Source organism: Cyclopterus lumpus, chromosome 13, assembly GCF_009769545.1.
Source record: "Cyclopterus lumpus isolate fCycLum1 chromosome 13, fCycLum1.pri, whole genome shotgun sequence".
NCBI classification, from domain to species: Eukaryota; Metazoa; Chordata; class Actinopteri; order Perciformes; family Cyclopteridae; genus Cyclopterus; species Cyclopterus lumpus.
Genome location: NC_046978.1, coordinates 11,588,296 through 11,601,043, shown reverse-complemented (window position 1 = coordinate 11,601,043; position 12,748 = coordinate 11,588,296). Strand labels below are relative to the sequence as shown.

General features: G+C 45.0%; 1 protein-coding gene across 1 annotated transcript in view; it reads right to left on the bottom strand.

Annotated features, from left to right (window-relative positions):
* nectin1b (nectin cell adhesion molecule 1b) overlaps window positions 1–5,581 on the bottom strand; it is a 70,588-nt gene extending 65,007 nt beyond the window's left edge. The window contains exon 1 of the mRNA XM_034548189.1: window positions 4,568–5,581. Within this exon, the coding sequence (XP_034404080.1) occupies window positions 4,568–4,619 (52 nt within the window). The 5' untranslated portion in view covers window positions 4,620–5,581. The remainder of the gene's footprint in view (window positions 1–4,567) is intronic.
* Window positions 5,582–12,748: the final 7,167 nt, after the last annotated feature.

Below are 12,748 nucleotides of genomic sequence, written 5' to 3'. Positions count from 1 at the left end.
CCGTTAGAATCCCTCCAACATGTGAGATTATTTACTTTTTTCCTATGGAGAAGATTTACATTGACTTGGGGAACCATAATAAGCCTGTCCTCAGATGCTGGAAACACACATCTGACAAACTGCGAGGAAAATATGGAACATGGGTAGTCAGTCAATGTCCTTCTCATTCTCAAGAGCAGAGAGTTTAACCATTTAATCCCTCGACAAGGATTGGCTAAATGGAACGAAAACGACCTTGACAGATTAATGCCAAATCAGAGCTCAGAGTGAGATTTGATCCCCTTTATTGATTCCTTTCTTCCTTGCTTAGCTGATGCTGCGGTCTGAGTTGAAACACAGACACATATCGAGGATTTGAAGCAGAGAATGGCGGCTGCCGCTCCCCGATAAACGTGTTTCCCATCCTAAGCCAACATGGTCGAGCTTCCGGTATGAAGAAAGTGAAAAAAGGAGGGAGGAGACCCAGCAGCCGCCAAACACCACAAACTCACAACCTACGTGAAAACACGGGATACGATACCAAGCTGCATGATCTGACAGAACAAGCCATCTGGTAACATGAGACAGCCGGTGTCTGGGATGAACATCACTTGTGATATTTGAATATCCTTCCGTATGCCCCAAAACGGCTTCGCTCAGCAATCCGAGTCATTTTGACCATCACAGAGGCGAGCGGCAACGTCCTCCTCACTCGAAAGGCCTTGAAGCATTCATTCACTCCTCGCTGTGACCATAAATCTTGTAAACTACAATCCTGTAAACTACAGCCTCCAAACAATCGGAGAGGCAGACTTAATTTGACATCCGTTCAGTCTTTAATGCTATTTGTGCAGTCTCCTGTGCGCGGAGAACACTCCTAACCTTTCCATTATTTAGGTTCAGTGCTTATGGTCATGTTTAATTAATCTATCTGGTGAAACGCAGCCTTTATGCAGAGGAGACCACTGGGGCTGGAAATGCGCATTGTGCAGCTCCACAAAGACAACGGAGAATGAGCCTCTCAGATCGCCTGCTGTTGGCGCGCGGGGCCACATTTGAGCAATTAGTTTTTTTAAATACTTCGCCAAAGAAAAGAAAATTAATGAAGGGCAACCCCATTTCCAGAATCATAACTGATGCACAAAAAAAGAAGCTTTGCAGAGACATTTCACGCAGTGTTAGGAGAAGGAATTGCTAAAGAGCTGCACAACAATGAGCTAAATGCTCAAAGAGATGAAGTTTGAGTGGCCCAAGTGCCTCCATTAGGTTCTACGGTGAAAAGGGAAGCTTAATCCTCTGTCAGCTCCACTCAAGATAGTCTTCCAGGACTCTGCGCTCTCCCCCTCTCTCTCTCTCTCTCTCTCTCTCTCCCATCCATCACCTCAGCAGGGACCAAAGGGAGACTCCCTAAAGAAACGGGGATCAGAGCCATTTGCATTCGCACTCAAACCATCAAGGCCCCAACAATCCCGTCGTGGCTCTCCCCTGTCTCACTAGACCACAAACTGATGAGCGAATGTCAAAATGCTATAATTACAACGTTCCGTGTAGTCTTCCTCCAGCGAGCCGTCTGAGGGAAACACTCCCCGGCCTGTTTTGGTGCTCCACATCAAACATCAACACTATTCATCCGCAACACACAAAGTATGAGAGAAACCTCCTACCAAGCAGGGCCACGGCAATCCAAACCATGATTGTTCCGTTCTACATTACGATTATTCAGCACGGTTAATTGACTTTGGAAATACTGTCCAAATATTGTCCAATTTAAAAGTTGTCTGCTGCGCTTTTGTGAGCAAAATTAAAAATGCCCCCGATCAAGAACGTTGTGCTCCCGTAAACAATTAAATCATAAGCACATCGGTCGTAAAGATACAAACGGTGACGACAAAGCACGGTGAAAAGAGACGCAACCGTGCACTGGTCAGTCCGCCCCGACTGACAGGTGCTCCGAGAGCAGGGGGCCCCCTGGGAGTCCCCACCCCACTGGGAAGCGGCGGGGTCCGGGCGAGGCGTGCCGTAAATCTCACTGCCTGAGCCGCGAGCCACCGTCAGCCAAGGCCTTTCCTAACCGCCATGGAGGACATGTTAAAAGGGGTGCAATTTATAGCCTAACACAAGATAAATAGAGTGAATTATTTCGAAAAAACGGATTGGGGGACAATAATCCTTCTTATTGTCTGGTTTTCAGAATCGTCGAAAGCCAAAATCGTAATTACATATGAAATTCGATTAATTGCCCGACCCCACTAACATTCAGCAGAACCTCACACTCAGAACTGAACTACGGGGGTCTCCAGCAGAACGATCCAGCTGCAAAGTCATTACAAATCATTATAATTCACAACTACACAATTTCCCTTCATGAATAATAACACATTCAAAGTATGCTCAAAGTATGCTGATTCAAAAAAGATGCTCGTCCACTATTCAGCCTCGCATTTCCCAAATGTTTAATCCAACTAAGATGAGGAATTAGAGCTGGAAAATGTCTTTACCCCACCGCCGAGGGTGTTATCTATATGGGCTCGTACAGCACCCGGACCAGGGGGGTGGAGCCAGGGCATAAACAACCACCTGGTTGCTAACTCCGATCACACTCAATTAAATATCAGACTGGAGAGGCAGAGTGCTAAAATAACAAAGCAGGAGCAGAGTAGCTAGAATTATTCACAGATCCATTTTCTCAATGTTCCTTTTTTTTCATCATCTATTTGGCAAGCGGCTTGGAATATTAGCCTTTTATGAATTTGGCACTCTTTTGCTATGCACAAATGGTTATTACCTCGACAAGCACAAAATGGCCTTCCCTGGTTGATAACTGCAACAGGGTTTGCTGCCACTTGCATTTGTTAGGGTCCATTCTCCCACTTGCTTGTGCTTCTATAATGAAGGAAGAGTCTGGAACACGTTGTATATCAATTAAGCCATCAAAGACAGGGTGGGGGTGCATTTATGGTAAGGCCCTTTAACCTCAGGGTGAAAGACCAGATTCTTTCTTTTGCATGTCAAAAGAAATGGGTCCAAACAACTGCTGCAGTAAAACCGTGTTGTTGTTTCCCCTCCAAGCCCTTCCCTGCATGTAGAGAGCATGAATTGTGCTGACACTTTGATTTCAAATAAACTACAACGATGAATAAAAAGGAAGAAACAAGAGCAAAGTTATTCGCACAACACCTAATTAGGGTGAGGGAAAGAAGAAGAAAAACATCTCCTGCTTCTGCTCGAATAAGACGTTTTCCAGGAGGCTTTTTAAGTGCAATTTTTGAGACATGTTCCGCCCTCTTGATTGAACAGCTTCAAAAGCTTTTCCACCGTGAATCCCAAGGGAACCAGTTAATCCTGATCTTCTCCACAAGCAAAGGGATCATCTCAATGTAAATCAGACAGGGGCTTTTGATCAAAGTATTCAATCGGCCTTAAAACGCGTGACACCACAAGGAGCCTCGCGGCGAACAAGGTCAACGTCTCCGGTGGTTCTCTCGGGCTCGAAGAAGGTTGGAGGAAGGGGGGAAATAAATAAATTAAAACACCGCCGCAAATGTGAGAAACATATTGGCCCAGAAAACACGTTTCAGACTGGGAGAGCCTGTCGGAGAGAACGAGGATACCATTGCCATTTAAAACGTGCGCTGACATCTCTTGACCACACTTGACCCTCTTCCATTTCTTTCTGAAAATGAAATGAAAGACTGACTTTTCTTACCCAAGACGTAAGCAAAAAAGTAGACTTTCAACTAAGCCTTAACACACCCCATCTGGATAATGGATAATGACACACACACACACACACACACATCTTGTTTTGTTCACCAATTAAAAGGTTGTCAATACAACCAGAATACCATCTGAGTCAAACACTTGTATTAAGCGAGTGTTTATATAATTAGGTCCACTTGTGGAAGCTTTGATTCAAAATGATCAATATCAAATTATCACTCAATGTATTAAACCACCAGTGCTTCCCTCATCACCCACTGCCCCAAAACGCACGCACACACACCCGCACACACACACATTCCATCTCTCCTCTATAAAGTATTCAGGTCCATTTCTCAAACGTAGGAGCACAAATGTCAACACATCCTAAATCACTCTTCCTCAGGAAACGTCATGTAGTGTTAAGGAAGAAATTAGGGATTTGCACTCAATGGATCCTTGAAATTGTTTTAATAATTTACAACATTCGACTAACACACAGGAGCTGAGGATTAACAGGCCGCTGTTTTCAATTATGAACCTAGCAGCACTTTGCAAACTTCTGGCCCACACGCTTTTCTGCACACATCGCCATCTGCCTGCAGCCCGGGTACCTGCATTATTAAATTGTGCATGCCAAATAAGCATTCCGCAGCAGTTTGGATTGTAAAAAAAAAAACCTTTCCATTGTCCTCTCTCAATAAAAGTAAACAAAAACAATAAACGCGTCAACGTCACATCAAGTCTGTGTCACTGCAAAAAACACCACGCACGCCGCACAGCACGTACACACACAGCACGTACACACACACACACACACATACACACACAGAGGTGCGGGGATGACAAAATGAGGCGCGTCGTGTCTCGGATGGGTTCTGCGGCTTACCTTGGACGTGCAGCGCCACTAGGAATATCCATATCCCCGCACGCATCGCCATGGCGCCTCCTCAAACTATCCGGATCTCGTCTGATAACCTGAGAGTGGATGCGGGACTAGGGGGTTGTGTGGGGGGGGGGGTGCTCACTCGAGACGACAAAGACCGAGCATGCAACTTCTGCAAAAAAATCCCACTTCGGAAAACCCCGAGCTAGTCTTCCTCCCTCGCGGCGCAGTGGGAGACTTTGGCAAAACTAGAGGATCGGCGTTGCGCTCCTCCGTGCCAAAGCATCAATGTTTAGGTCTGCGGCGATTCCTTTTAGCCGGCGCAGTTTGCACGAAGTAGAACCTGGGCTCCCCGCTCCCAGAAAAAAGAGATCCAAGCGGCTGCAGATTGGCAGTTGAAATAATGGAGGTTTAAATGATTGCTTTTCTTTTCGGGCTACAGCAGGCGGGCAGAGCAAGGGGAGCGTCGGGTTGGTGTCAAAGCAGCGCTTCTAGTTGAACCATGTGGCCGTCGTTGCTCCTCCATCCACCGCAGCGGCTGCAGGACTGGCTCCCTCTTCTCCAGCGCTGTGGATCAGAGGCAAAGTGGGCGGGATGTCCTCGATCGATGATGCGCTGGGAAAGTTACCAACACTTGCAGTGTTCCTCTGGAGGGGGGGGGGGGGGGTTGGGGCCGGCGGAGAGGGGAGGAGAATAACGCCTTTGTGCTTCCGCAAGCAACAATGACACACAGCACCTAACAGACAATCTGCAGGCACCGTGGCGGTTTTTTAGTTCCTCGAGTTCCCGGTTCTCCCGGTCCCGCAGCCACGCAGAGTCAGCACGCCAGGACGGCGAAGTTGGTGTTACTCTGTGAAATGGTGGGATGCGTAACCACCCTGTACTCGTCGTCGTCGTTGTTGTTGTTTTTGTTGTTGGGGTGGATGAATATATAGTGTAGCGTTGTCCAGCTGTGCGCACCGCCCCGCTGATCTGTCACCACAGTGTGCTGCTGCTGAACAGCGCGGACGCGTTGGGGGAGACGGGGATCGGGTGACGCGCTGCGCAGGGAGGAGCCTGGATTGTCCTGCGAGAAGCTAATGCCCCGCTTGGACAAAACGCGCACGTACACACACATTCGCACGTGCAGCAGCAGCCTGGTGGTAGCCACCTAGGAAGTGCAGCGACTTCCCAGGGGTCTTCAACGTGACCCGTTTGGAGCGGGGTGCGGTGCAGTGGTACGCAAAGGGAGAATAAACCATTCCACGAGGCCGGAGAGAGATCCGTCGCGGAGACGGAGACAGGGCGTGGGGGGGTGGGGGAAGAGGACAGTGACGCGGGCGTGTGCCGGCATGCCGAAGGGAAATAATGCATTGTGAAATAGGCTACTCATATGTTGAAATCCCACTGAGCCACCGAAACCCTTTGAGACGGGAGGGAAATGAGAATCACAACCAGATCTGACATTTTAATAATAATAACAATAATAATAATAATACTTTTCTAGACACTCAAAGACGCGTTACATGTGATGAGGAAGCTGCATTAACCACCCTATCAGTATCTCCCATTTTCACCAAATACACCATTATATAAATCAAATTGAATAGGAATGAAATGGACCTAATCTCATTGATGTGCTATGACCAAAATAGCACCTGTCGCCCCCCCCCCCCCCCCCCCCCCATCCCCCATCAAACACAACAAGTTTAATAAGTGAGGAAGTGTCAACGACCCCTGAGGCACCCTGAAGCCTCAAGCGAGCCTCAAGTCAAGTCTAACAAACATGTTGGGGCAGGGAAGGCTGAAATATGACAAAGTGGTTTAGTGAGGTAACGTTTCGCCGATTACAACTAGGGGAGGCAACACAAGATGATGATCTTAGAGGGGAAACATTTCGCTGATATCTTTAATTATATGTATGCGTGTGCCTGGGAAGTGGTGGAGCTGACAAACAGTACCCGGACCCCCTTTTCCTTCCTTCCTTCCTTCCTTCCTTCCTTCCTTCCTTCCTTCCTTCCTTCCTTCCTTCCTTCCTTCCTTCCTTCCTTCCTTCCTATCTTCCTTCCTTCCTATCTTCCTTCCTTCCTTCCTTCCTATCTTCCTTCCTTCCTTCCTGCATTCTCACATATGAGCCAGTCCATCCTTCTCTCCAGAAACCAAACAGGATCAGGTCTGCTAAGGTACTGCCTGTGAATGAATGGATGTGGATGTGATAACATTTCCCTCTAGTGGACAGGATTATGTTGATAATCAGAGCCGGCCACGTCCATCATGCTTCATGGCCGCAGGGTCGATCGGGCAGTTTGGGGTCTGCAGGATTGCACGTGGTCAAAAATCCTGTCTTTGGACACAATACACGATCAGCACCACAAAATGAACAACAAGAGAAATTACCTGGCATGACAAAACAGCACTGTTGTGTACGAGGGTCGGTGTAGCCTTTCAGGGTACGGCAACATAAATCGCGCTGGAGAAAATGGAAAAACCGCATGCGTCACGCAGTATCTTTTACCGATGTGAAGGCTGTGCAGTTAATCAACACGCCGACAATCCGGTGAAACGCAATGGAAAACAGACTACTGCGTCCGTACAGGGAGCACACAGATGAACTCCAGAGGACTTGGCATTTTGTCTTGTGAAATACAAAGCAGGGAAGGGAATACGAAGCGGCTGCCGCTTGAAATTTCTGGATGCTTTCTCCGAAATCGTGGTTTTGTTTGCTCAATGGAATTAATTTCAATTGAATGAGTTGAAGCCAAAATTAATTAGTGACTATTGACAAGGCACGCGTGGAAAGAGGAAATTCATTGGTATCACGCAAGATAGCAGCCGGATTTCCAGGGTTGAACAAAACACAATGAATTAACAATGTCCATTTTACTCCACGTTCAGAAGATAATCACTTTACTTCATAAACCTGGAAATGTCAGTGCAGCAGCAGCCTTGTGGTATTTGAGATGGGGAGCGGGCTAAATGGATAAGATAGACGGGAGGAAGTGAGCACAAAATCCTCTCCTTCATGGACGACGAGCCTAAAATGTGCCCTTGGGCAAGGCACATTACCAGTAGCTGCTTCAGTGGCGGGAGCTCGCTAGTCAGCGGTGCTTTCGCACATCAAGAGAGGGAGTCGAAATCTCCCAGCAAAAAAAAGAAGAAGAAGCCTCCACGGTCGCCCCATCTTCCTGTTGCACGTAATGTCGGAAAAACTCGTGGTTTGCCCCTCGCCTTGGTGCATTAACTCCAATGCCCCCTTCATTGATCGGCTGAGCTGATGAAATCTGATACACTCGTTCTGAACTACAGCTGGCGGCTGAGTCTCAGCCAATGTGGAGATTTGGGAACTGTTCTTTTCAGGATTAATACATCAATGTGAAATAAACGGCGATGACACTTTTCACTGCAGATGGAATTGAGTATGTTTGCTGATGACCGTATTACTAATGGATTTATTCAAAGCTACTACGAGGAACATTTTTGTGCTGTTTGTTCGTCGGTCTCTGTGGACAATAGCGGTATTGTCTCCATGCACCAGATCACCTTTAGAGAACCTCTCATGCTCTTGCAGCAAGGTTCTGACAGCCTGTGCAGTCCTGGTTCTGGTTCTCCCGTGTCTCCCTTCCCTTCCTCCGGTGGGCCCAGCAATGCGGCCCACCGGAGCTCCCCACCTTTGGCCATTAAGAAATAGCCTATATTCTTGTTTGCTAATGTAGGTCATATAGAGGCATCAGTACTCTGTTCGTCACCAGTTAAAAGAGTAACAGTGGTCCAGAGGCTGTGCTACATAATAATCTGTCACCTGAAATGTTGTGTTCACAACAAATATAGGTGTGGATCACATGTTGTAGACTTCCAACGTTGTACATTTGATTTTTTTTTAAATTTAATATATGGTCAAATTGTATTATTTTGGATTTCTTCTCATTTTGAAAAATGATCTCAAAGCTGATTCACGGCTTCCTGTTCATCACGTCGGGGAAACATTTATACCGAATCCGTTCCGAGCCCATCAAACTCAAACAGCACATTCTCTAAAGAAATGCCATGAAATAAATACAGCCCACTTGAATTACGTGATGTCATTTATCAACAAATGTGACATGGGGAGTGAGTCTAATCTGCTTCAGTCCCACATTCTGTCATCACCTCTGTCATGTGATGCAAACACTGATTTATGGAACACAGTGTGTCGCATTGGTGACCTGATGTAAGCTGTCACAAACTTGCAATAGTGAGCTCAAAAAATTATGGCAGAGGTTTGGCAAAGTGCTGATGTGCGAGATACAATTCAGGTGTTTTTTTTTCGCTGTCCAGAAGAGCATGAAATCTGCCCAAGTCAACACTTTTGATCCAAAAATGTCACAGAGAAAAACCATGTCCAGTGTGTTCTGAACTAAGAACTATCTACAATGTTAAATTGTGTCTCTCACAGTCTCACATAACATCGTATATATACTGTTCCCAAACATGATCGCAGTAGTAATATCTGGAAACAACAAACACTGCTACCAAGCTGATGTTAAGTGCTTTGCCGCAGCATTTAATACAGTACTTCAAGTATATTGTCACAAACAAATGACTATTTTAAAGCCGTGACTCGATAAAGTGGACAGTAATTGTTACAGCTCAGACTTTGAACCCGTGGAAGCCAAAACTTGAATTACCGAGAGTTTATTTCAAGTGTTGTTTCATCTCCCAGCCATCGATGGACAGGGACACAGATGATTACAGGCTATTTGTAGACATCATTTCTGGAGGACTACGCTGGACACACCACAAAGATCTTTGGTGACACGTTCACAATCCCCCCCCAAAAAACACACAAAAGCAGCGTCGAAGAGGAGAGAAAGCCAACAGCGCACCGTGTGAGGCAGCTAATCTCTATCAGAGCGAACCGAGGAGGTCTTATCAACCTTTTACAGTGTCTATTGATGGAAGGACGGAAATTGTGTCCCTGGAATTAGCAGCATGTGCTCCAAGAAATCACTGGAAGAAGAAAAGAGGAAGTCGTAGAGTTTAACTCTCCCTGTAGGTTCTGAGAAAAGCCGAGAGGAGAGGGGAGATAGGTCACCCGGTGACACATTGAAGGGAAAATACCTCCGTGGCCAAAGGTGAATTCTTTATGAGGTTTCTCACAGTGGCCATAGATGTAATATTTTAACATTTGACACCAGGCCTCCTACCTACCCATAATGTACACTATAATATTTGTGTAGCATATTTAATGGAACCCTTTGACTGTCCTATGTAGAATCAATAATGCTGTAATAAAGGGAAAACATTTCACCTGTTGGTGTTTGTTAGCATTTAAGAGTGAAGTGGATTTATATGGCATCCGTGGTCTCCCACATGAATCCTTGACATTTGAGTATTCATACTGCATTAAACATTGTAAAATGTACTTTAACGCACACTGGACGACTTTTACGAAGGCAAAATCTACTGAATATACTGTATCGTAGGCTTCAAACAAATCAGAGATCTGAACCAACACAAACTTTAGCTTACAACTGACCCATTTACTGTATTCAGGTCTTTAACAGAAGCGATTACTTATATGATTTCATAATTTAGAAGATTTAAATGGATTATGGGGATATATCTGACATGTGCACAGATATGTTTTATGAGTAAGAAAATAATGAAGAAAACACTGAATAACACTAGATTATTTTTCATGAGACTGTGGAAACAGATTCTTTGTAATAAAAAAGAAAATACCTCCTAATCATAACAAAAGACCTTGTTACGGCAAGAAAGCCGGGTGATTTTTCTCTATCAAGCCAAATGCAATATGCCTCCATAGCTCAGTTCTGTTTTGTTTTTTTAAGAACAAAAAACGATGGCTAGGCAAGTAAATACAGGTGATGCTGTGTAGCCTGCAGCATTTCTGTCCACGGAGCAGGTATTCAGCCTTTAATGTATGAGTCTTGTTCGTGTTTTACTTACGAGACAAGGAGGGATGGATGTGTGTGTGTGTGTGTCTTTGGGTAATTATTTCCCTCAGGGAACATTTAGGAAAATGCCAGTTCCCAACCGAAAGAGAAAATCAATCTCTAATAAAGTAGCCAAAGTCACCTCCTGTTACTCAGCGGCTACAGTAGACAATCTAACCAGGGAGCTGGGAAGTGAGTGAGGAACAACTCCTTAGTTGTATCTGCAGGGACACAATTGACCTCAGTCTGCTTGCTGGCTGCCACTATAATGAGTGAGCAGTATGTGCTCGTAAACAAAGAGAGAGCTATTGTGGCAGAAACCTGAGTGGACAGATAAGGGACTCAACAACAGTGTGGCCTAAATCTTATAATATATATATATATAATATTTTGTAATATATCCCACGAATGAAGTGGGAATTAAATTGGTTATTTCTTTCGATGAGTTTCTGAATGAATAGGTTCTTCATAACTATTGAGTTCAACTGCTACAGTTCTTTATAATCTGGCCTGTCCCTATCATTTTTGATTTTTTCCTTATTCCCATATTTAAAACCACAACCACCCGTCGATTTCTGCGATTTGTGTGCAGAAGTGTTGCACGTGCAATCTTCGCGAGCTTGGGATCCAGCAGCCACATCTCAGCACGGAGGCTCTTTTGCAGGCGGATAAAGATCCCCGCCCTGAGGATAATGAGATGGATCACATGCATGGCAGCTCTTGCTAAATTACACGTTTTTTCTTCAACTAGCAGCTTCAGCTTCCGAGAGCCTCTCTGGAGGCTGTCTCCATTTTGGCCCGCTGCCTTGTAAAAATTGTGGATGCTCCCGCTCTCACACAGGAGGGGCAAGACTCTGAAAAGTAAATGATTATTCTGAGGGTGCGATCAGCCGCCCCTAAATCACTCACAATCACAGTACCTTTCAGCCACATTTATTTGACTCATCGGTGCTAAAAATAGACTTAGCGTTCCTTCTGACGTCGTACGAGGTTAATGTCACTGCGGCCCACTTGGGCCAGCTGGGGTTGATTCACTTTCAATCCAATCAATTAAAATAGTCAATAGAAACTGCTTCATTTGCTAATGGTCGAGTATTCCCTCTGATATCTCCCGGTTTCGGTATGACGATCTTTTCATGCTGAACGTTTTTTTTACCGTTTTGAATCTCTTTGAAGAATATCCACTTTGCGGAATTGATTGCTGAATGGAGAGCGAAGTGAATCCGGCTTTTGTTGCCGGTGCTGAAAAGCCTCAGTTGAGCTTCTCACATTTGCAAGAATGTTCCAGGCCTGTCCTGTCTGATAAAACGCTGAATATAATTGACATCCTTCCTGGTCCCGATAGACAAGGATTCAGCACACTGGGAGAAACAATCCCCCAGGGGTGCCGCGACGGCTCCTTGTAGAGAATAAAGACTCTCCCTTGCCTCGGCTTCAGGACACCACAGGGGTATTCAAGGGCAATTTATTTAAAAACCAGCCACGCCCACAAACCATAGCTCTGGACCTTTGGAACTCCCAGAATGTTGTCAACATATAGACTGCATCAGCAAATCTTCAAAGCAATAATGGGAGAAAAGAAATCTCCCTCGGTCGGACTCCGAGGAGGACACCCGAAGGTGACACAGCGTCTCCATCCTCCAGTTGGGATGCGCAATGACATTACCGTAACCAAATTGCTTGTTTGTAATTATAATAATAATAATAATAATGCATTTAATTTATATAGCGCTTTTCATAATACTCAAAGACACTTCACATAATTAAAACATCCTAAAAGCTAAAAATAAATAAATAAGAATAGCTAAAATACAGGTAAAACAAATAAAACAAATAAATAGGGACTTTGAGTCGCTCGGACCCTAATAAGAAAACAAAAACAAAAACAAAAAAACAAACAATATTATTATTTTTTAATTATGTCGTCTTTCATCCGCTGTGTCACCAACGATGAGATTGTGAAAGCCGGTAAACAACAAACATTAGTTATTGCAATAAGAGTTTGTTTGTTTACCGTTATATTTATCCCAGATTGCCATTCCTGTGCTTTTCTGACTGCGAGTACCAGCAAACAAAACATAAATTGACAGAAAAATAAATGTATTCATGGGCAACGCTGTTCTCCGCGGACTATGTAAATGAATGCAACGTAAGTGTTTAAGAGCCTAGATTGGACATGTTGAAATGCTGACTGCATCGTGCTCAGGCTATCGCAGACCGCTGCCTGAGGCGGGGGATTGCATTTCTTTATTTCAAAGGAACACATCAT